Source organism: Ovis canadensis, chromosome 22, assembly GCF_042477335.2.
Source record: "Ovis canadensis isolate MfBH-ARS-UI-01 breed Bighorn chromosome 22, ARS-UI_OviCan_v2, whole genome shotgun sequence".
NCBI classification, from domain to species: Eukaryota; Metazoa; Chordata; class Mammalia; order Artiodactyla; family Bovidae; genus Ovis; species Ovis canadensis.
In genome coordinates, this window is record NC_091266.1 from 57,331,622 (window position 1) to 57,356,172 (window position 24,551).

At 49.2% G+C, this 24,551-nt stretch overlaps 1 protein-coding gene across 16 annotated transcripts in view; it reads left to right on the plus strand.

Annotated features, from left to right (window-relative positions):
* The window catches only part of TACC2 (transforming acidic coiled-coil containing protein 2), a 230,714-nt gene extending 207,430 nt beyond the window's left edge, over positions 1–23,284 (plus strand). For 11 of the 16 annotated variants that reach the window (XM_069566725.1, XM_069566728.1, XM_069566733.1 and 8 more), the window contains 10 exons: positions 754–925; positions 2,196–2,336; positions 3,227–3,316; positions 10,173–10,316; positions 10,778–10,854; positions 12,272–12,315; positions 18,335–18,495; positions 18,714–18,820; positions 19,478–19,598; positions 22,727–23,284. In XM_069566725.1, the coding sequence (XP_069422826.1) occupies positions 754–925; positions 2,196–2,336; positions 3,227–3,316; positions 10,173–10,316; positions 10,778–10,854; positions 12,272–12,315; positions 18,335–18,495; positions 18,714–18,820; positions 19,478–19,598; positions 22,727–22,792 (1,123 nt within the window). In that variant the 3' untranslated portion in view covers positions 22,793–23,284. The remainder of the gene's footprint in view (positions 1–753; positions 926–2,195; positions 2,337–3,226; positions 3,317–10,172; positions 10,317–10,777; positions 10,855–12,271; positions 12,316–18,334; positions 18,496–18,713; positions 18,821–19,477; positions 19,599–22,726) is intronic. The other 5 variants (XM_069566735.1, XM_069566737.1, XM_069566738.1 and 2 more) reach the window with 1 other exon arrangement.
* Positions 23,285–24,551: the final 1,267 nt, after the last annotated feature.

Below are 24,551 nucleotides of genomic sequence, written 5' to 3' on the forward strand. Positions count from 1 at the left end.
GGGGTTTCATGCTGAGACTGGGACCTTCCTGCCCTCCCCTGCTGGCCTGGTCACTGAGTAGGAGTGAAAGCACTTGCTTTGACTTTCTACACTTACTCCAAAATCTGCCCGGGGCGGGGAGAATGAAATGATGACCTTATTACAACAGCAGTCATGGTACCTTGTGACCGGCACGGTGTCAGCGTGCGTCCCATGCAGGCAGTATCTCCCTCGATCTTCACTAAGTTACAGCCCCTAATCTCTTCTGAGGTGCACAGCCAGGGGCCTAGTGGTCTGCTTAACTCCAGAGCTTGTGTCCTTGGGCTTCCCTGGTGACTCAGACAGTAAAGAATCCGCCAGTAATGCAGCAGACCTGGGTTCAGTCCCTGGGTTGGGAAGATCCCCTGGAGGAGGGCATGGCAACCTACTCTAGTATTCTTACCTGGAGAAACTCATGGACAGAGGAACCTGGTGGGCTACAGTCTCTGGGGTTAAAGAGTCAGACACTACTGAGCAGTTAATACTTTCACACTTTGTGTCCTTAGCTAGATGGCATCTGGACTTCTGGTTCTACCGTGTCAGCAGGCCTTAGGGTGGGACTGGACCACCCTCCACTCAGCCAGCAGGCCCCTTGACTGTCTAAGACCTGTCCGTTTTCCTGGGGGTAATATAACCCTGAAAGTCCAGCATCCCTTGGCATATTAGTCGAGGCATCCTGGCTGATTTTGGTGGGGTTTCCAGTGCAGACTCTAAAGATGCCCTTTGCTTCCTCAGCTCAAGTTTCGAGGAGACTGAAGCCCTTGTGAATACCGGGGCAAAGATCCAACATCCCGTTGCACGAGGGCTGGCCCCCAACCAGGAGCCACACTTGCAGGTGCCAGAGAAGTCCTCCCAGAAAGAGCTGGAGGCCATGGCCTTGGGCACCCCGTCGGAAGTGATGGAAATTGTAAGTGGGGTCGGAGGGACCTGAGATGAACTGTGGATGAACCCAGGACCAGTGGGCTCCCATCACTGCTCGGCCCAGGTCTTTAAAGCACCACTTGCCTGGTACCGGGCATGGGGCTGGAAGCTAGCCTAGGTCACCCCACCCAGTAATGATCAGAGGAAGGCTCTCCGTCCTCACCAAGGTGGTTTTGCAGTTCTCACCTAAGTGCGTTATTTGCTGTCAGGGTTATTAACTTTCCACCTCCAGCCCCTTCCAGCTGGACTGTGGCTTTGGAGCTGTCATCCGTCTATATCCTACTCTCTGTCTTCTCTGGCAGAGGGCAGAGAATGGTGGAGCAGGTAAACGCTCTCCTTTTGAGAGACAGTTGGTTCTCCTGGGCCTTGGTGATGGGAAGTGCCTTCTGCGTGTAGGCCAGGACTTAACACCTCTTCCTTCCCCAGCCCTGTGGGGCTTTCGCAGAGCAAACAGACCTGAGCTCAAGGCCCCGCCCCCAGCCTTCACACATCTAAAGTGAATCATCCTTCTAGATGAAATTTCTCTTGCTTATTTTACCTCCCTGCTCGCAGTCCCTAAGAGGATTTGAGGCCATTGACTTAGCATGTTACCTTGTTGTTCCGGACAAGTAGACGTTCATTTAACTTGTGCATCAAGTACTTAATTTAGCACCTACTGTGTGTCTGTCTGTTGGACACTGGAAAGATAATTACGAGCAAAAACATGGTCCAGACAGGACTCAGAGAATCTTTCAAACAGACATCATGAGGCACTCGTGCTTAATTCAAGTTTCTGCCAAGTTGGCTTCTGGTTTTGAAGTCTTTTCTGATCTTTTTCTTTTGAAAGCATCTTTCCATTATTTAGAAAATAACCTTTTACCAAAACCTGACTTTGGATATTTACACTGGAAGGTATTTTCCTGATGCGTTATGTTACGTTTGGAATCCCCGTCAGCTAGCTTGTCTCCCACCTGCTGAGGTTTTCAAGTAACTAAGGACAGCTGTCCTCCCAGCAACTGCTTATGGAATGGGGGTGGTGTGGGGGTGGGGAAGGACCCTAAGACGGTGCTTTGGGGGAGGGGGTTGGGCCTGCCAGTCTTGAGATGCCCGTCGTCAGCATGTGGACATCCGTCCAGGTAAAGAGGGAGGTATTGGCACCTATACTCTCTTTGGCCTTAAGGCAGAAATGTTCAGCCAATAGATGGGTGGTCCTTGCTCAGAAGCTGTCACTCTGTCTCCTCTGTTTTTCCTCTGTGTCCTCCTCTGCCGGCCTTCAGACAGCTCCCGAGGGCTCCTTTGCCTCTGCTGACGCCCTCCTCAGCAGGCTAGCTCATCCAGCCTCTCTCTGTGGTGCGCTTGACTATCTGGAGCCCGACTTAGCAGAAAAGAACCCCCCAGTCTTTGCTCAAAAACTTCAGGTTTGTAGCCCATGTGTGACTTTGGGGGAGTTTGTCAAAAACCTCAGTAGAGAATGAATCTCCGAACTCCAAAAGCCGCGAGGCAGGAGTTCATGGAGCATTGCTGTGAATATTCCAGATGGAATCGCTTCCCCTCCAAGACTGATGTATGTGGCGTTCTCTACCCGGGACGCCAGAGTGATATAAATCGTGTCGTTCCATATGGAACAAACCGTTTGTATTTCAATTTGGAAATTGGATCCTAACAGTCATTTTTCAGACGTCTTGATAGCCCCAAAAGCAGCTTTCTGTGATTTATTGATGGAACCAAGGGTATTAGCTCACCAGCGAGCCAGGCTGTTTATATATATGAGATTATCTCAGACCCCCATTGAGATAACATCTGGACTCAGGTCTCGCATCTGGAACCAAAACCATTCTCTCTACCCTGCGCTTTAAATTTGACCACTTAATTTGATATTCCCCTAGACTGGGGCGTGCAGAGCAAACCTAGAGAGATGGCTTATAGTCCTTTGAGAGATGCAGATCCACTCATGGAAATTGTTGGCCAACCTTACATGAAATGAACAAAAGAGAATCGAAGGAAACGGCGCACTAAAAGTTCTGATCCCGTTTTAAAAATCATTTCATATTTGATGGCATAATACTTCTGACAGACATTCCAAAGGGTGATTTAAGAAAACAAAACAAAACAAAAAAACAGAAATTAAGCACCTATTTCATGATCTGCTGAGGTGTTAATTGTGAAAGAAAGCCAGTGCGTGTGTTTTCCTGAGTACCTGTTACGACACATTCACGTGGCCCATTCGTTTCTTGGATGTGGACAAACATTTGCGTCCTGTCTTGCTGCATTTTCCCTGCGGTCTGCTCATTCCCCACCCCTCCGGCAGGAGGAGTTAGAGTTTGCCATCATGCGGATAGAAGCCCTGAAGCTGGCCAGGCAGATCGCCCTGGCTGCCCGTAGCCGCCAGGACACCAAGGTACCGGTTTGCTGCTGCTGTGTGCTGCCTCTGGAGAATGTTGTGTGGTCCAGAAGCTTCTTTGCTAACCGCGGCCAGGCAGGCGTTCGACAAAGGATACCTCCAAAAAGCTAAAGGCATAGCTCATGCATAAGTACACGCCGAGTGCATGTCTTAAGATCTGGTCCACTCAGGGAGGAACCAAGCAGGGTGGGTGGAAAAGCTGGTTGAATGGAGGGAAATATGAGAAGCTCACGTACAGTCAGAGGAGGGAGGAAACTGGAATCAGATTGCAAAGTTAGATATAAAACTGGTTAATTCTATTCATAGTTAAACAGGACAGATAAATCCTAACCTTTGAAGTTCTTTTTTCTTCCTACAGAAATCATTTGCTTCTCTGTTGATGAAAAGTAATTTGTAGCTTTTCTGTTTTCTACAGTTGTTATAGAATAATACTAATGATTATACTGAGACTAGACCCTAATAAATAGGTGAAATAGTAAATAGCTGAAAACGAGACCTTCTTGACATGTCAGATGACCCTTAGGCCAGGGTCAAGAGGATTACAAAAAAGCTATCCTTTCCTGCAAGTAGAGAGCGTAATGTTTGAGGCTTTGCGGTTATCTATCTGATCTCTGGACAGCTACTCAACTCTGGAGCTCTGCCAAAGCAGCAGCGGACAGCACTGGATGAATGGCTATGGCGGGGCCTGGTAAAAACCTTTTACAGGAAATGGCATTAGGCCATGAGGCCCACACCCTATAGTTTGGCTCAGACGGTAAAGAATCTGCCTGCAGTGCAGGAGACCCAGGTTTGATGTCTGGATTGAAAGATCCCCTGGAGAAGGGAATGGCAACCTACTCCACTCTTCTTGCCTGGAGAATCCCCATGGACAGAGAAGCTTGGTGGGCTACAGTCCATGGGGTCGAAAGAGTCCTACACGACTGAGCGACTCACACTTTTGCTTTCTCATTATAGTTTGCCAGCCTTTCTCTAGAGGAGAATATGATGTTGACAGTCCCCGTAGAGATTGTTTTGCTGGCTTCCAAGTTTGGAGTCATTTTGCTCAACAGTTGGGATGAGTTACTGTTGCCGTGCGATACAGCATGTGGTCCACGGAGGTTTAGCCCACTCCCAGGGCTGATGGGTGCCCTTGGAGTTTGAGAAGCCTCCTCATTCCCTCCCCCACACCCAACCCCCAGGTGGCAGCCCAGTAAAAACCTGGGCTGTTAGACAAGAACTGGGCCCCAGTGCACTCTGTGGCCTTGAACCAGTGGGTGAGCCTCAGGTTCTCCATCTGTGTCAAGAGGCTAATAGCAAGTTTGCTGTGAGGACAGTAGGTGATGTGCAGAGAGTGGCACCATGCGTGGCGCACAGTAGGCCTGCAATCAGTGAATGGGCGCTGACCTTCACTGGTGCCTCTGTTTCCCAGTGAGACGCTCCCAGTATCTCTCCTCATACAGCAGGCCCAGGTCCTGTTTTACACAGGGGGAAAATGGAGCCTGGGAGCCAGCCCAAAGCCTGATGGTGATTCACTGGCTTTCTGAGAGCTAGTGCTTACATCTCCAGATGGGAGCCTGTTGCCCGTTCATCTCAAGTGACAGCTCGCGTAGCAGCAGGACCATCTCTCATCCTTGACACAGGATCAGGAATTCACGCTGCTCCTGCCTTGAGTGAGGGCCCCCTGCATGCGGTCCCCCTGGAGCCAAACAGGGACCCCCCTTCCAGATACATCTCTTGAGATGTCTCCCCATGGATGTCCATACCAGGAGCATTTGGACCCAGAGTCGAGACACGAATGTAAAGTCTAATTGTTGGTGTCCTTGTTCTTGTGGCCAACCCTTAAATCTGTGTTAAATTTCCATGAAATGAGATTTTTAGAATACATTACGCAGTAAGGAATTTTCCCCCCTTAGGTTTATTTCTTGATATTCTTGGTTAGTGGCCTAAACACAGAATGAATTGCTTAAAGTTTGGTCACTATGAATACAGTTTATTCTTGTCCAGAAGTGTGTGGCAGAATCATGTTCTAAGTAGTTCTTATTGAATATGAAGTGTTTGGAACTGTGTGGTACCCTTGCCTGCTTTCTCAGAGATGGCCAGCAGTTACAGCCTGTTCTCAGACCATGTGTCCTGGTTCTGATTTAGAAAATACTGTCACGTGAAATCTCCTGAGTGTAGTTTGGAGAGACAGCACCCGCTCCCTCCTTGCATATTCCAGAAGGGCGTGTTAAAAGATTCCATAGGGTCTTGGAGTCTGAGGAGTATTTTCCTCCACTGTAGGAACTTGTACCGCTTTTGTAAGAAGTCTATTATCTAGGGACCTTGGCCCATGGAAAATAGATGCTCTTTCCTATAGTTAATTAGCCCTAGGGTGATCCATTTGCCTGAACCCAATTAGGTCCCTCTGGGTTTCTTGTTCGTGAGAGGCTTGATAGTCCCTTAGTGCACTGGAAACTGTTGATATATAGGAAGAGAAAACAGCAGCTGTATATCCAATTGGCTCTTTTTGCTGCCCGTATATTTCAGCTGCAAGAGAACAGCCCCCATCTTTTTGGCAGCGTGATCTTAAACTGTGGCTCACACAAAATGAAATCTCTCAGATTGAAAAAAAAAAAAAAACAAACTCACACCGAGGGGATGAAAAGCATTGTGAAATATGACAGGGGTGATTTCTGGTCGCTCCTTGGAGCAGCTTCACTCGCGTTTCCCTTTAGACTTGAGGGTCAGCAAAGCCAGCCTCCCAGGGACTGCAGTGGGGTTTCCTCCTCCTCATTAGTCAGAAAAGGTTAGAAATGAGGGAAATGCAGGGGCTGGGATGTAAGACTCCAGCTTGTTTTTCTTCCACACGCTTCTGGCAGTGTGGTGTCCCCCTGGGGGTAGATCTGACTGGTCCCTGGCTCTGCGGTGCCGCAGCCCTGAATTTACCACTGAACCAGGATGGACAGAACCTTGGAGTCCCATCCGCATGGCTTTCCAAGGGCTGCAGGACTCAGGGATGGATTGCCTTTGTATGTGTAACAGACGCTGGTTGTGGTCCCTAAATCTGTTGGCCTTTTGGGAAGAGGGAGACCCTATATAAGGAAAGAAGGCTGTATCTGGGTAACTTAGGAACAGGCATCATACAAACGGCAAGCTTTGGGGCCGGAGGAAGTCCTAGAAAGAGGCTCCTCTGGGCAGGAAAGGGCATTACTGCTAGTATATGGTTCCTGTAGGTGTCCTAGCCGATGAAAGCAGAGACCTGGCTGTTGCAGCAGGAGAAGGAGGAGTCAGGTCTGGGACAGTTATGTGGTTGCTGAGCAGCCTGATATCCTAGGGTCCCTTTCTCCTGCTGTGTCCAGGCCCCCACACATGATGCCTCAAACCCACAGCGACCATCTGAAGAGCAGTAGCAAAGGGCTCGCACATGGGTTTCAGCTTACTGCCCTGTTGCAAGAATTTGTGGTTATCTCCTGCAGCCTAATGTTGAGGGTTAAGGCCATGCCTTCCCCCACTCCCTCCAGAAATTTGATTATTTTTTTTAAGGGAGAATATGTTATATTTTTTATTTTTATTTTTTTAAATTTTTTATTTATTTTTATTTTTAAATTTATTTTAAATGCACGCTTTTTTAATCCATGTTTTAATTGGAGGATGACTGCTTTACAGTGCTGTGTTGCTGTCTGCTCTACGACACCATGAATCAGCCATAAGTATTCGTCTGTTCCCTCCCTCTTGAGCTCCCTTCCCCCCTTCCCCCCCGTCCTCCCCCTCTAGGTCAGAGCACTGAGCCGTGCTCTACAGCTTCCCACTCGCTATCTATTTTATACATGGTAGTGAATATATGTCAGCTACTCTCTCAATCTGTTCCACCCTCTTTTCTGAGGCCATATCTTGACCCACTGGGATGGAGTGGCCAGTTGGTGCTGGTGGTGCCTTCTGTGAGAGTGGATTAAGGGCACGTATCAACTCCCTTCCTCTTGTTTGTCATCCTGAGCTCGAGACCGCCCGTTGTCAGACTTGGGTAGCACAGCAGCAGGGTGAGGCTGCTCTCTGCCTGACCTGGCACCGTGTGGCCCAGACACCCCCAAGCGTCCAGCCTGTGTCCATGCTCCATGACCTTGGCCCGTGGCCCGATCTCGTCTCCTGGGCCCCACTCCGTGCTCTCACTGCTGTGCCTCCCGGTGCCTTGGTCCCGGATGTGGCAGCTTCCCGTAAACCTGGCAACAGGGGATTGCCCAGGAGGGGGACTGTGAGCCCGGATAAGGGGCAGGGCCCACAGCCCCTGGCTGCAAGGCTAGAAGGACCCCAGGCATGTCTGTAGGTCTCACTGGGGTGACCGTGCCCCAGGGGTCCCCATAGGGATCAAAGTTCGAAGGAGAGGATTGAAGGCATGGACGTCAGTTCCACAGTCCCATGTGATCTGAGTCACGGCCATTTCACATTTTAATTTGCTATTCTAGGGGCTTCCTAGCTCCTCTAAAGTAGCAAGTGGGAGAGTATGTGAAAGAAATACAGCTTAACCTAAGTCTGATCTTAAAATATCAGGAAGAGACAGAGCTATTAATTTCAGTTTAAAACAATCCTTGGTTGTAAGAGAAAACCAGGATGTGTATCTTGAATTTCATTGACACGCAGCTACTTGGGTGATAATTCAGGTGGACTCTGAAAGTCATCATTTCTATATTGAAAACACAGGTGGCCAGGATGACCAGAGATGGTGAATCACTGTTTCGGTAGTAACTATTTGCATTTACTTAGAAAGCTCATCCTTTTGTTTGTTTTTCATCCTCGTCCTTGTTTCACAAAGGACGTGAGGCGGCTTAAAAATAATTAATTCCTGCATTGATCTTATTTCATTTCTGCCCAGTACAGTAAAATTAGTTTTCATTCATTTTTCTCTTCTACTTCAAAGAGCTGGTTTATTTGGAGTCAGAATTAAATCTCATTCTAGGAAATGATCTGGCCAAATCTTATTTAGATTCTCATTTTTTTCATCATCAGAGGTACCGGGATGTTCTTTCCATTTTGAAATTTTATTCTGATTTTTTTTCAAAGAACACATTATTTTATTTAACTGATAGGAACAATTTTTTTTTAAAATCCTCTTCAGAATTTTATGTTTTTGAACTCTCATGATAAATGTAAGTACTGAGTCTTGATGCCATTATAATTTTCCATTTACTTCCTGAGAAGTTTCCCTTTTGACAAGCAGAATGTTGACAATGTTGCAGACATTACAGATTAACCCCTAGACAGGAGAGGTTCTGCCCTCCAATCTGGTTGGTGGCCCTCTTTCTTCTAAGAGGTCAGTCTGCCTGCTCCCGAGAGCTGTTAGCTCTGGCTGTTAGCTGTTCTGCTCAAATGTCCGGCCACAGAGTACCTTTAGGACCTGAGGCTGAAGGATCCTGGCATTCCATTTGATGGGTGGGCATCCCTAATGTCTGGTTGGACAAAACTGTGTTCTCCCCTCTGAGCAGCAGTTGTTCTGACTGCACGTGAGAGTTAACCCAGATACTCAAGATCAGGCTGGGGTGTGACAGCCACATAGCAGACCCTTGCTTTCAGGAGAGCATAAACCACTTAGTTAATCGTGCATGTGTACAACTAACTAGTCCTAACCCTGTGACCTCCAGTCCTATCCATTAAGCTTCTACCTACGTTTTCCGAGCTGTCTCAGGTTCCTTGTCTCTGAGGCCACAGAAGGGTAGGCGTATCTGTTCCCATGATTGAAGAGAGAGATTGTGCTCAAGCACCTTCAGGTCACTCCCTTCCCACTTACTATTGGTTCTTTAATCTCTGCTTCCACCTACATGATAAGTCCTCCCTGTTCCATCCCCACATTTCTTTCTTCTACATCACTGTTCTGTACATGACTCCGTTTCTTGTACACGTTTCCCAAGGAAGAAGCAGTTGCCCTCCTCCCATTGGACCACCATTGCTTTGCATCGAATCAGGCGCTAGTAACCAGGGTGGAGGTTTGCCTTGGCAACCACGACGGGCCAGGAGGTTAATGAATGGGACTGAGAGTGTGATTGGTTTGGCGTTTCTTTGCAGTAGAGCTAGACTGACAACCCTGCTGCGCTGGTTGGTGATGTTCCTAACATTGCATTTCAAGTGTGTTGGAAACGGCTGAGCGTTTGTGCAAAAGGAAGAATAGTCAGTGTAGACCTCTCCTCCCTGGTGACTGTCCAGTGTCAGTTGTGGGCGGTGGGGAATCCCAGTGCTTGTCGAGGGTCTTATTCGCACACATTCACGCACATGAATATTGTCAGTAATCCAGTTTTCTATTTTCCCATTGATACCATTGAACTCCAAGGTAATGCTTACCTTTTGGCATCCAGAAACTCATTCACTGAAGGTGACATTGCTTGACGTCTACAGTAGGTCTTAAAACTTTGTATGACTTTTATACTTTCAAAGAGAGCTAACCGATGCCCCCTAAACTGAAATGTGGACAGTCTCACAAAACCATCAGATCTGTGGTTATTCAAAACGAGGCAAACGTAGAGTAGAATTCCGCATTGTTCGCCATCAGGCTTTTATTTTGGAAGTGGTGCCTGCTGGAAGGTGGCCTTGGTAAATACTCGCTGTGGCTAAATGCCTGTGTCTGATAAACAGCAGTGATAAACAGGCGATAGATGTGCTTGACTCCAGGGGCTGGGAGCTGGGGAGGCCTCCGCCACCAGCCTCTTTGTCAGCTATGCAGGTGCAAAATGATAAGACTGCCATAGATTGTATCTGGCATTTCCCCATTCATTAGTCTTAGCATTTTTCTCATACTTCCGATGTTCTTTGTTTCAAAACCATGCAACCAACCCATTCGTGAGAGGATGAAAGCAGTTCTCTTTGTCAGAAGCATGATGGTCACTTTTTAAAATTAAAAACCGTTCCACAGAGAGAAGCTGCTCACCCACCGGATGTCTCCATCTCCAAAACAGCCTTGTATTCCCGCATCGGGACGGCCGAGGTGGAGAAACCCGCAGGCCTTCTGTTCCAGCAGCCCGACCTGGACTCCGCGCTCCAGATCGCCAGGGCAGAGGTACTGTGGTGTGTGGGTGCCTCTGAGAAGGCAGGGCCAGCTCTGGGTGCCTGCGAAAAGCTCCCATTCTGCTGCTTGTAAATAAACATACGTCCCCATGGCCCACAAAGCCAGCATCTCTGGACACAGACCTCCTCTGACCACTGCTGGCAGAGATAGGTAGCAAACCATGGGTTTTGATCTTGGGCATTATTGTTTAATAAGCCTTTGTTGGCCTTGTTTGATTTATAACAACAACAAAAAGCACACATGTTTTTGTTACGCTCCAAGGGCACCGTGAAAGTCTGGCATGTGACTTATTTCTGTCACGCTTGGGGAAATTCTCTCGGGACAATAGTTGTTTGGTGCAGCAGGTTTTAATCCCATGTTTGTTCATGTCTCCTTGTCTTGGTCTGTGGATTGCTCACATCAGAATGGACTCATCTGGGACTAACCTTTCCTCTTCTTCGCCCTGATACTAGATCATAACCAAGGAGAGAGAGGTCTCAGAGTGGAAAGATAAATATGAAGAAAGCAGGCGGGAAGTGATGGAAATGAGGTCAGTTGTGATGCTTGGGCTTCCTGGTGACCTGGGGAATGCTTACCTGTGGTTTGATAACAGCTAGAACTGGTGTGGCCCCATGAACAGTGTCCTCTACAGAAGTTACTCTTTATTCCATGAGGATTCTTAGTATATTACTATTATTAAAATACCATGAGCATGAGTTAAATAATGCACTCATTGGGAAAAACCTTGATGCTGGGAAAGATTGTGGGCCGGAGGCGAAGGGGCAGCAGAGGCTGAGGTGGTTGGATGGCATCACCGACTCAGTCGACATGATTGAAGAAGCCTGGCGCATTGCAGCCTGTAGGGTCGCAGGGAGCCGGGCACAACTTGATGACTGAACAACAACAAAATTTACCTACAATGAAAAACAAATCTCCTTCCCACTCAGCCTCTGGTTCCACAGCCAGGTAACCGCTGTGTACCATTTCAGGGGTATCCTTCCTCGACTTTTGCATTTCTGATCCCAAATGTGTTAAGGTATCAGTATAACCTTTTTTCTTTAGTGTAGTATAGAAGTGTACATGACCCTACATTCTTTTTTAACTTAAGATAACTTAGATTTTTATACATCTCAATCTTATTGTTCAATCGTTTGACAGTCCTCATGAAGGTCTAATACAATTAATTTCACCAGTCTCAATGGATAAACATTTAGGGTGTCTTCCAAATTTCACCTGAGTGATTTATTTTCATTTTCTACATATAGTCATAGAAGTATGATGTCTACCACATGGGAAGCACCTACTGTGTGCCAAGCTCTGTGCTTTTGTCTAGAGACACACGATCTGTTTCTCCCCACAGCCCTTAAGGGGATGGTCAGCCCCGTTTGAAGCCTCAGAGAGGTTAAGTGACTTGACCAAAGCCAAATTTAAAAAAAGAAAATGTTCTTGGGTTCTAAAGAGAAATCAAGGAAGACTTCTTGGAGGAGAGAGCATTTGAATTGGACCTTGAGAAACAGATTCTGACAGGTGGAGATAGAGGGGAAGTGAACAACCATGTTCAAGGCCACAAAGACAAGAAAGCTCAGAGCAGATAAGAAATCATTTGCTATCATTGCACAGGATGGTTGACAAAGAAGATCAGGCCTGGGTTACAGAAGGCTTTGCCTATCAGGCTGAAGTTTTAGCCTTATTGTTTTCTCAATGAGCAGTGGAGAGACATGGAATGTTTTGTATTATAAAAGGGAGTGATGTGTTCAGAGTCGTGCACTAGGAGCATGAACCCACCTGGGTGTACAAGGAGAGGGCTGAGGTTGGAGGGGACCCACGACCTCTGAGCCACCTGGGACCCAAAGGACTTGTCCTCTTGGACAGTGCTCAAGCTGTTGATGTCCCGCACATGGGCACCCGCGTGAAAGTAAAAACCATTGTGTGGGCCTAATACCAACCTGTTTCCACTTCTCTTACAGGAAAATCGTGGCCGAGTATGAGAAGACCATTGCCCAGATGATAGGTGAGTGTCTTCACTGGCAGGGGCTCAGGCCCGCCCTGAGGTTTCTGAACTGTGGGGAGGGCTTTGAAGCTAGAGACCCAGAGTGTGTTCCTCTCAGGTTACTCTTAGCACATGAAGCCCTCGAGGGAGGGACCAGAGCCTCCCAGAACGAGGCTCTGCTGCAGGCGGTGAGTCTGGGGACCTCCTGGAAACGCCCGCCCGCATGTCCCTTAGTATGCAGTGGGGACCCATGGCCATCACCTCGATGGTCACCACTTGACCCAGCCAGGATAGTCCACCTCATGGGGGCCCAACCCTAATCAAAAATTGGGATTAGTTCCTAAGATGTTTGGAGGCTTTTTTGCTCATGAGAGAGAATTAGATCTCTAACATCAAATCGCTAAACCCTAATATAGATTAGATGCAAGTAAAAAAAAAAAAACCCACTGGCCTTTACATAGGGTCCAGGACAAGGAATATTAGAACATGTGACAGCCCAGCTGCCTGCCCCTATTAACTGATCACTGCTCTTTCTTCCTAAGGTTGGATACTGCCTCAGAAACTGTCTTAACACAGCATCCCTGGCAGCCAGTAGTGACAGATTACTTTGGAGTAATGACTTTCATTACTTCTGCAATGAAAGAAGGCCTCAAGTAACCAGACCTCTTAGTAACTCCCCACAGCCAGACTTTAGTAACTGGCTCTTCTGCTTTTAAAGACTAGTCGAGAAAAGACCTTGCAGAAGTGCCAAGCCCAAGATTTTTCACTGATGATCACTATTCAGAAATGCTGTTAAGACTCTGGGGGTCAGGTGTGGAATTTTTGCTTATTTGTTCATTTGCTTAGGCCCATGATACTGGATTTAAATTTTTTTTTTTTCACTCCTAAGGACATGTGCTCACTGCAGACCACAGTTTCTATGTCCCAACTTGATGCTTGTTTCAGCTGATGACTTCTCATATCATATGAGCCATACCATACCTCTAGCTTTTGTCCCAAGATAAGCATGACAGGAACCTTGGGAACACTGAAGAAGCTGCCTATTGAGTGCTTTCCTTTCAAAAAAGCTTTCATTTTGGTTTATTATAATAAAGGCCATTTCTAGAGCTCAGGGGAAAGCCCACTGGGATCTTTTTTAAGGATCAGCCTCATGGTGTATGCTTTCTATTAAATGAAACCTCTTTGTTAAATGGGCATAAAAATTTATGGATACATATGGATGAGATTAAAAAAAAAAATTCTTGGAACTGAAAGTGCTGCTAAAAGTGTTCAGAAGGAAGCATTTATATCTTGCAATATACACTGTTTAGTGAGCTGAATGAGACCTTTCCACCTCCTGGAGTCGGGACGTGAAAGCATCACTCAGATTTACCTGGCTCATCTAGAAACATCCTTCCACACCTTGGAGTCGTACATTTTTATTTTTATTCTTGACGATGACGGTTAGGCCAGTGTTGGAGAGCACGTGAGCCTTTGCTCTGACAGCAGGCTGTCCACAGCAACCTAACTTACTTGCTCGACTGGCAGTTTGATAGAAGCCGACATTTCCCTCTTGAAAACTGATAAGACTCAGAATCTCTAGTTGACGTAAGTGGCCTGTCCTTACGTGGTCACCGTAAGTGGGGACAGAAAGCTTATTCCCCTCTGATGCTTTTGCTGTGTGTCTGCAGGTGACAGTCGTTAGAACAGTGTTTTCAGTTCTAGACCATCTGAGGAGCGTGTGGAACCCTGACTCCAGGGATTAAGGCCACACACACCCAATCTCCCCTCCCAAGAGACCTGTCGTGTTTGACCTGAGGGTCCACCTCTTCCAGAGCTCTAAGTTCACCTGCTTTGAGCGATTTCCTATTTGGGGGTGCTTGAGCACTCTCCGGTGGCCCTGCCAGCCCCCAACATCCCCACTGGAAGCAGCTTTGTCACTCTTTAAGGCGCCCCTTTATGTATCCCCATTGCCACTCACTGCCCTCTTCATCATCCATGTTTCCAGAGCGGGTCTCATCGGAGCACGGTGGCCCGTCTGTGCATGTCATCCCTAGTCATTACAGCGGGTCGCCGACTGGGGCCCCTGTCCTCCCCTTGCTGAGGACACGGGCTGCAGCGCGGCTGGGACTCACTGTAGCCGTGGGCGGGACCTGCCTTCTTTCTGAGCAGGAAACCCAGCCATGTTTCCTATCTGGATCCTGTCTCTCTCTTCTCGTTCCCACTCACCCACCCAGCCTTCCCCATGGAAGGGCAAACTCAGAGAGCTGGGCAGTTCAGGGCCCAGAATAAATGTACCAGCATTCTGAGGTTAAAACCAGCTTCCACTCCACCTCCACTAGCCTTTCCTGGTTCCCGCCTGGCTCTCTGGCTTCCATTTAACCTTTATAAAGGCTCTATGTCAGTGTAACATCTGTCCTGCCATCACTGTTCATTCTCATCATATGATACTAAAGAGACTATTTCATTAAGTTCAAATATCGACTGTTCAGAATTTAGGACGAAAAGGGATTTCTGTGCTTTCTGCATTCTGGGTTGTTGCAATTGATTTTTTTTTTTTCCTCCCTGCTTTCCTAACAACTGCCCTGATTATCTGTTTTGCTTCCATTTTCTGTTGCTTCTTGCCCTTTGCTTGCAAAACAAACAGGCAAGCCTGGTAAGTAAATGCTTTTTCATCTAATTTGACACCCACCCATTGCAACCCTCATTTGTTGGTTTTTCTATTTTTGTTACTTTTGCTTTAGTGTTTTGGCTGCATTTCCCACAGGGTTTTATAGTGTTTTGCCTGAAAAAGCCAATAAAATCTCCAGGGCCATTGTTTTCCTGTGTTGTCTAGAACATCTTGGGTTTTGAGCTGATTTCCTGATTTGAAGAACCTAGAAGCATTTGTCATTTACAAAAAAAAAAAAAAAAGATGTGTGAAGCATTCTCTCCTTTTTGGTCTCCTGGGAACAGGGAAATTCTATTTTTACAAGGTTTATGGTGAGGGGTGGGGTGGGGGGGGGGGTGGAGGAGGAAAGGAAGCCTGAGGCAGTCTAATCTCAGATCCAGGAAATCAGATGGATTCCGTTTGATAAATGACTCCTTTACCAAGCCAAGTGAAATGTATATATGGCCTGAAACCAGCCCAGAATGTGTATTATACAGCTTGCTGAGAACTAAGGAAGCAGCTAAAATTCAAAGAACAAAAACAAGCATTTGGTTACTGGTGGAGCTTTGAAGTGCCCTTTCTTTTAGGAGTCTAGACGTAGCAGGCAGATTGTTGGTGGGTCTCGTCTCACTATATGTTCAAAAGCTCCCTCTTCGTGGGTCCCTACAACTTGACATCATAGCAGTTCAGGGAGATAGTGATGCTGTTGATAACAGATCACTGATCCTGAGTTCTTACTATATGTTGAGGGCTTTATATTTAATCTTCCCCAAATGCCATAGATATATCCTCTCATCCCGTGTTTTCAGATGTGGAGGACAGAGCTGAAAAACTTGGCCCAAGGTCACACTGCCAGGAATTATCAGAGCTAGAACTGGGACGTGGGCTGTCAGACTCGCTCCTGGTTCTTCACCTCTGCCCTGGGAGGAGCAACTCTGAGAGGCAGGACATCAGGTGTCGTCCCGGCCTGTGGTTCTCCAGACGTGGTCCCTGTACCGGCCGTCTCAGCATTGCTGGGGACCTTGTCACACGCACAGATCCCACTGCAGAATGACTGACTCAGATTCCCCTGGCTGGGCTCATTCTCCTGCGTTTCAACAAGCTCCCAGCCGATCAGGGTGCACGCTCACATGTGTGAAGCCCCTCATTTTGGAGCTGAGGCCCTGGGACCTCAAATGAGGACTTTGAGCAAGTTTACGGTCAGGGCTGGAGCCGAAACCCCAATGTGGTCCCTGTTCTATGCTCTTTACTCCTGTCCACACACAGGCAGGAAAACACCCAACGTCGGGATACAGAAAGGTGCCCCTCTATCGAGAATCTAAGGGGAAAGAACCCAAAGCAACATCTCCCCACTTTTAAGGGGGCTCCTTCCTTCCATTGGAAGGACTGATGTTGAAGCTGAAACTCCAGTACTTGGCCACCTGATGTGAAGAGCTGACTCATTTGAAAAGACCCTGATGCTGGGAAAGATTGAGGGCAGGAGAAGGGGGTGACAGAGGATGAGATGGTTGGATGGCATCACCGACTCAATGGAGATGAGTTTGAGTAGACTCCGGGAGTTGGTGATGGACAGGGAGGCCTGGCATGCTATGGTCCATGGGGTCTCAAAGATTTGGACATGACTGAGCGACTGAACTGAACTGAACTGATCCTTCCAGTTGCGTTAGTAAGAGGCTCACGTAGAGACGCAGCTGCGAGCACAGCCTTGGGTCTGGTTCTGGCTCTGCTGCATCCTCAGTGAACAAGTACTCAGCTTCTCCTGTGCGGGAGATTGGAGTTCAGCCTTAGGGCTGCCCTGCTCATTCATTCACTGCGTGACAACAGGCGTGTGTTGCTGCGTCCTGTGAGTCACGCCCTGTTCTGGGCCTGCGACAGAGGCGTGGACAGAACAGACTCACAGGACCCTGCCCTCGTGGAGTGTGCATTCTTTATACAAACACATGCACACCCACACGTCTGGTATAACGATAAGGAGTGGTCACTGCCAGACATGGTGCTGGGTGCTCGGTTGCTCAGTCGCTCGGTTGTGCCTCACTCTTTTGCGACTCTATGGACTGTATGTAATCTGCCAGGCTCCTCTGTCCATGGGATTTAGCAGAAAAGAATACTGGTGTGAGTTGCCATTTCCCACTCCAGGGGATCTTCCTGACCCAGGGATCAAACCTGCGGCTCCTGCATTGGCAGGCAGATTCTTTTATCACGGAGCCACCAGGGAGGCCCATGCTGGGCATGGAGATGAGGCGTTTCCCACGTGGGTTCAGGAAAGGTGTCTCTGAGCGAGGTGGGGCCACGGGGGGCTCCAGGTCAGCTTTCCCAGCAGAGTTGCAGCAGTGCTGAGAGCAGAGAGCATGTGGGGTGGGGGTTTATTCCAGTGCAAAGAGGGGTCCCTGGGAGGAGGGTTGACCCGGTTTGAACTACTTAAAGCCCAGACCAACTGCTGGCTGAAGGGCACTGAGTCAAGAGGATGGTCAGCCCAGTGCCTGACACGTGCAGGAGCCCAGTACACACAGGCCGCTGCTCTGCTGTGGCGCTGTCATCGATGACAGCTGCTGTCCATCCTCTGGCCCAGGCGCCGCCCCCCCCCCCCAGGTGACCTGAGAACGGACAGGAGCTCCAAGCAGGAGTGCTCCCCTCCACGGACTCTCTGCTGCCAGCAAAGTTCCAGACCGATCAGAGCAAGCGGCTCCTTCCCTACGCAGACCAATGACAGACTGGTATACAGAGCATGCCACCAGGATCAGCCACTCCAGGCGGGGCCAGAATTTAATTGTTTTGTGCAACACTAAGAAAGTCACTCCAACAGAAATAGCTCAATTTTCCTGGGAATTAAAGAAGACACTCGCCGTATCAAAAGAAATGGCCGTTTTTGTAGAACAGGATTTCAGGGCCACGGTTATGTGGGCTTCGGGTTAATGGGATGTTTTAAGGATGAAGAAGCCTTTTTCTTTTCCAGTGCCCATCTCTTTAGCTTCATCATGCTTAAGAAGGGGTGTTCCTTCCCTCACAGCTCCATCTACAGCACATTTTATTCTGGCTCAACACCAAATTCAGGAGTGATGTTTTCTTTTTTACCTTATGGATTGGTCCTTATGATATCAACAACCAAATAGAATCAGCAGGGTCTCCAAGGTAGTTTAAGGGGCTGCAGTGATCAGGTTAAAGGATACTGGTTCATTTCCATCCCATCTAATGTGGCATAGGCCCAGGTCTGGGATGATGGAGCCGTGAATTTTGTTCCTTTAGAGGCGGAGTCTGGGCGGGCTCGAGGGAGTGGGTCTGTGTCAACCGAAAGCTGAGGTCCTAGGTGGCCCACAGATCAGACTTGAGCTGCACCCGACGCCTCTGCTGGCCCCCGAGACCAAGTCCAGAAGCTGTGGGCTCCATCGTTGTGCTCCTTGTGTCTCCCACCAGAGGATGAACAGAGGGAGAAGTCGGTCTCCCACCAGACCGTCCAGCAGCTGGTCCTGGAGAAGGAGCAGGCCCTGGCCGACCTGAACTCGGTGGAGAAATCCCTGGCCGATCTCTTCAGGAGATACGAGAAGATGAAGGAGGTCTTGGAGGGCTTCCGCAAGGTGTGCTGGCGTTCGCGGGGAGGGAGGGCGAGACCCGCGTGGTAGGGGAGGAGGCGCGGGTTGGGAGGATCGTGGGGGCGCTCTGGAAGGCCATCCTCGCCGGTTGGGGGGTAGGATGCGGCGGTCAGGGGTTACACTCACATCCGTAGCCCTCGGGGTCCCCAGCCCTCCTTGGGTTTTCTTCTGTGGGCTTGACCCCCGTGCTCTATTGTTGTCAGAATGAAGAGGTGCTGAAGAAGTGTGCACAAGAGTACCTGTCTCGAGTAAAGAAGGAGGAACAGAGGTACCAGGCGCTGAAGGTCCATGCGGAGGAGAAGCTGGACAGGTAAGGCCGCCCAGAGTCTGCTCCCAAGGGCCCCTCAGTATCCAGCCCTGGCCGAGGCTGTCTGGGAGCTCCCTGGCACCCCTGCCATCGCCTTGGGATAATGGATAATTCCCAATCCCAATCCCACAGCTGAGTGGATTATCCAGCTGCATTTTTCAGTTCAGTTTAGGATAACACACTCTCCATCAGTGTCCATCTTGATAAGTGAGGGATGCATGTTGCAATTTCCAGGGTACCCACTGGAAGTACCTCGGCATCACAGGGACAGGGATTCTCATGGGCTCCTGTGCTCAGGGCCCTATTGGAGGGAGCTGGAGCCAGATGGTTGGTTCCCCCTGCCCAGATTTGAAGGGCTTCCTAGGTGACGCTAGTGATAAAGAACCCACCTGCCAATGCAGGAGACATAGGAGACACAAGTTCGATCCCTGGGTCAGGAAGATCCCCTGGAGGAGGGCATGGCCACGCACTCCAGTATTCTTGCCCGGAGAATCCCATGGACAGAGGACCCTGGGGGCTACAGTCCATGGGGTCGCAGAGTCAAATACGGATGAAGCGACTGAGCAAGCACACTTGCCCAGACTGGGGAGGAAGAGGGTGGGAGGCGTCTCCAGGGAAGAGTGATCATCTCTGAACCCCATCCCCAACCTGCTCCTGCAGGGCCAACGCCGAGATCGCCCAAGTCCGGGGCAAGGCCCAGCAGGAACAGGCTGCCTACCAGGCCAGCCTACGGAAGGAGCAACTGCGAGTGGACGCTCTGGAGAGAACGCTGGAGCAGAAGGTAACAGGCGGGCGGAGCTGGCCAGAGACTCAGACACACGGAGGCTGGGCTTCTCTGCGCCCACAGCAGCTCAGAGGCTCAGACACACGGAGCTGGGCTTCTCACGCTGGGCCACTTGTCAGGCATTCCTGGGGCAGGGTCATGCTTCGTGGGCGTGGCCTTGCCCTCCCTCTAGGTTAACCCAGCCCTGAGACTGGCTCCCTTTCTGCCTTCCCTGGAACTGTCATTTTCCGTTCCTTTTCAACATTCATTCATTTGTCAGATGTTTGCTCAGCAGCTACGGTGTGCCAGGCATCGTGCTTTAACCCCTGCACCTAGCGAGCAGGATGGTGCCCACCAGGCAACGCCCTGGGCAGAGACACCTGCGGAACATGGGCAGTGCCAGGGTCAGAAGGGCCCCCAGGTGTCCTCCTACTCCCGAGGATTAGAGGGGGATACTCCTGAGGATTCTCAGCTTACGCCCAGATTTCCTGATGTCCAAGTCAAGGGCTTGGGTCACCTTACACACCAACTCCCTGGGTGTCCTACAGAAAAGCCTCTTCCACCCAGGAGAGCCGTGAGGCTGATTCTGAGTGAGTGTGCGCTAGTCAGATTCCCTCCCTGGATTTCCAGACATGCACCCCCGATTCTGGTTGATTTGCTGAGCCCCAGGATGATCATCGAGGGCCTGGTGGCCTGGGATAACAGCACTTCTCACGCACTGGGGTCTTGATGGGCATTGGTGGGGGTACTTTAAAGGCAGGTAGTATCAGGAGTCCAGTCTCCCAAATGGCTTCTGCTCCTCTCGAAGCACCCAGCTGGCTTCCAGGGTGGCTGGCTGGGCCCCAGGGGTGCTGGGCCAAGCAGTACTAACCTCTGCAGTGGGTGGATACCACCTCTCACATCCCCTACACAGCCTCAGGGAAAGAGCTCGGAACTCAGAGATTCAGGTCCCCACACCTCCCTGCTGTCCATCCTGCCCCTTGGCAGGCCCGGCACTTCACCTAGGTTTGTAATGCTGGGGGACTAAACCGGAAGATCTTGAAGGTGTGAAGTTGTTCCCTCCTATTTCCATCAGGGTATGATGGTATTTAAATCACATCAGGATATTAGCTAGAACAATAGAGCTAAAACCAGAGTCAGGAGAGATGCTTTAAAGGCACCTGGCCTGTTCAGATGATTATAGTTGCAAAGTGAAGATGACGGATGTTAGGTTTTCTGGCAAACTAGAAGACAAGGAAGAAAGCAAGTAAGCTCTGCACTGATTTGGATAACAGAAAGAAAGAAAATGTATCCGCAAACATAATTTTATCTTAAACTAAAACTCAGGAGGAGTGGGTCAACCACATGAGTTCTTCCCTAAAGGGCTCCAAGTGATATGGAGGGGGTGGTCTCTGTTTTCAAGAGATTCAGAAACCTTATTCCCCCTATCCCTCAGCCCAGGCATCTCTTAGGTGAAGGCATTGGGCGTTTCGCCCAGCTGAGACTTGATAAAGGACCTGGGACTTCTGCCTGGTGAGCTGAGCTCCGTGATAGGGCAGGTTCCTGGCTGGTGGCTGACGGCGCCAGGATAGAGCTTGGAGAACCTCCAAAAACCCACAGCTAGTGGGTCTGCTCGTGCCCCTGCGTCATCAGTCACTAGGCGTTGTGCCTAACACGTGAAATAGCCAAGATGTTAGGAACCAGGCCGACTGGAATTCGTGTTTCAGGTTTGCTGTGTCTGACCAACTGTGTGACCTTATGCATAAACGCTTACCGTCTCTGAGCCTCAGTCTCCTCACTGAAAAGTAGGGGTATAATAATGGCTTCCATTAAGAGATTACGATGAGAAGGGAGCGCAATCCAGGACCTGCTCTGGGTTTGCACGCTGACCAGCATGTGCTAAAAGTGCTCCAGTAACATGAAATATCACTGCGAGCAGCCTGAGCGGTGATAACAGGAATTCCAGGATTAGTGGCTTGTCCTGTGTCTCATGCAGAATCCATCCCCCAACAGGCATTTCAGTGCTTCCGAGAGCACAGGACTTTAGGCGGGAGGTGGGCCGAGGTGTATTTCTGGCGGAGCTGTCTCTCCGTGGGGACTGGAGGCAGGACTGAATCTGCAGCTGCAGGCAGGACTGAACGTCCCCTGCTAAGGAGGCCGGATTCCTCTGGAGCACCGGCTCAGCGATGAGTGGCACCTGGAGCCCAGCCCGGGTACCCAGGGCACGTGGCTCCCGGCTGGACCGTGTCTTAGGAGGCCCGGAGCTTTCTAGAGAAGGGCCTCAGTGCAGCCTCAGAGCACAGCCTTGTGACTTAAGACTCGCCTTCCACGGGGACCTCAAGGGAAAGCTGGCTGCACCATGTTCCAGGGATACAGAAAGGTCTCGCCCCGTTGGAGAGGACCCGCCAAGACTGGCTGCTGAGCCAGATGGGCATCAGGCATGGCATTTAGTCCATCTGAGAGCAAAACCACCACCGCCCGGATGGAGGTCCCACCCCGTTGGATGCCTGTTGCTGGAGAATGGACAGTGTTGAAGATCTCTGCTGTGAGATGAACACATGGTTGGCTCCTCTTGAGGGGGCTTCAGAGGATGCGCAAGGTGTGGCCTGAGAAGCCCCTGCAGATGTCCTGTGTCTGCCCTCACCCCTCTCCACACGCCCTGTATCCACAGCACCGCCTCACTTGGCATCCTCTGAATAATGCTACGGGTCCCATCCAAGTAGAATTGCTTAACCCCTCTGGTGGCATTTCTCAAAAAGAGCCACCGAAGAGCTCACCGCAGACCACCCTTTTGTGCCTGTAGCCTTGGGGACAAATAAGCAGAGATGATGAATGCTGGTTAAGCCATACTCTGTGCTGGCCACTGTGCTAGGAAGCTTGGCATTTCTTACCTCACTAAATTCTGAGAGGGACGGATGTGATCATCTACACTTTTGAGATAAGGAAACTCGAGGCTCAGAGAGGTTGTGTAACTTGCCCAAGGTCACACAGCTAGAGCTGGGATGTACAGGTTACTTGGCTCCAGGTCATTTCTTTTGCTGCTTTAGATATCCTCAGGGGGACCAGTCAGCCCGGATGACACTATAAAGCCCAGTGACCATTCTGATTGGCTTGATTTCCAACAACCAGGAGATTTCAGCAACCTCTTTTTTTGTCTTCACTTGCAGAATAAAGAGATCGAAGAACTCACCAAGATTTGTGATGAACTGATTGCCAAAATGGGGAAAAGCTAACTCTGAACCAAATGTTTGGACTCGACCGTTGCGTGCAATATGACCGTCGCACACTGCTGTCCCTCCGGTTATGTGGACAGGCTCTGTTTTCACTTTTTCGTATGCACTACTGTATTTCCTTTCTAAATAAAGTTGATTTGATTGTATGCAGTACTAAGGAGACGATCAGAATTTCTTGCTATTGGTTTGCATTTTCCTAGTATAATTCATAGCAAGTTGACCTCTGAGTTCCTGTATCAGGGAGATTGTCTGATTCTCTAATAAAAGACAAATCGCTGACCTTGGCCTTGCCCTTTGTACATGAGTTTCCAGGGTGAGCGGCTTTTGGATTTAATATGATCATGTACAGCTTGCAAAGGGACTCTTGCCTTAAGGAGTGTAAACTTGATCTGCATTTGCTGATTTGTTTAAAAAAAAAAGAAAAAAGAAAAATGCATGTTTCAAATAAAATTCTCTATTGTAAATAAATTTTTTTTCTTTGGATCTTGGCAATAAGTGTGGCTATGATTTATTTTCTGGGAAGGGTTGGGTCTTCTCTCGCCTTTGTTAAATCATATCAGATTTAGCCTTTTGCTCTCTTTATCTAGGCTCACTTTTTTGGCCACAGATTTAAATAATGTTTCCTTTGTCATCTTGGCTGAGTTTGTAAGATGGAGCAATTGAGGAATATTGACTTGCTACTAAAATAATTAAGTGAGTGTATTAAATTAGCTTGGACTTTGTTTTTTACAAATGCTCTTTGACTTAAGGGGGCAAAATCTATTTCCCTTTATTGGCTCAAAGAAGCAGCAGGCTGTCACCCTTCCTGCTCATTCTTTTAGTCTGTGCAGATCAACCCTGAAATGTCCATTCCTGTCCCAGGGGAATAGGAAAAGGTGGGCAGTTCACCATGGGTGACAGATAATTAGGCCACTTTGGAGATTAAACGAGGGATATGGGCGGTTAGATTCTCTAATTACTCCTGACCTTCCCAGGGACCCCAGATTGGAAGGATGGTATATACGGGGAGTAAAGGGGTGGGAGAGGTGTCCATTTTCCCAGGATGACCATCATAAATCACTTCACAGCTTAAACAGCAGAAGTTTATCCTCTCATAGTTCTGGAGGCCAGAAGTCCAAGGCTACCCTCCAGCTTAGCCACCTCGCTATACCTGCCCACAGGGCCACCATGGGGAGTGCCTGGCCTCGGGGACCCCTGTGGGTTGGGATCAGCCACTTTTTTCCTAACTCAGTGTATATAATGCCACGTGCACGTGCCAAGTCGCTGTAGTCATGTCCAGCTCTTTGCAACCCTATGGACTGTAGCCCGCCAGGCTCCTCTGTCCATGGGATTCTTCAGGCAAGAATACTGGAGTGGGTTGCCGTGCTCTCCTCCAGCGGATCTTCCCGACCCAGGGATGAACTCCCATCTCCTGCACTGGCAGGCGGGTTCTTTACCACTAGCACGACCTGGGAAGCCTCATATAATGGCACCTGTGCTTGCAAATGTTCGCCCAGGTGGTGGCCGCTGAGGCCCATTTAAGTTACTTGGCTTTGCAGGAGGAACAGGAGAAGCTGGCACCTGACCTGGCATTGCAACCTTTGAGATCTCAGCATCTTTTAGGACTTCAATTTGCCAAGTCAGTTGACGGCTTGAGCTTCTTGTATCATTTTTCTTTTCTGAGAGCTCATTTGGGGCTCTCATAGGTGACTTTAGGGAGATACTAAAATTACCTTCTGAGGGTGGGGCCTGGGGCGGGGGAGAGAAAAGAGGGAGGGTT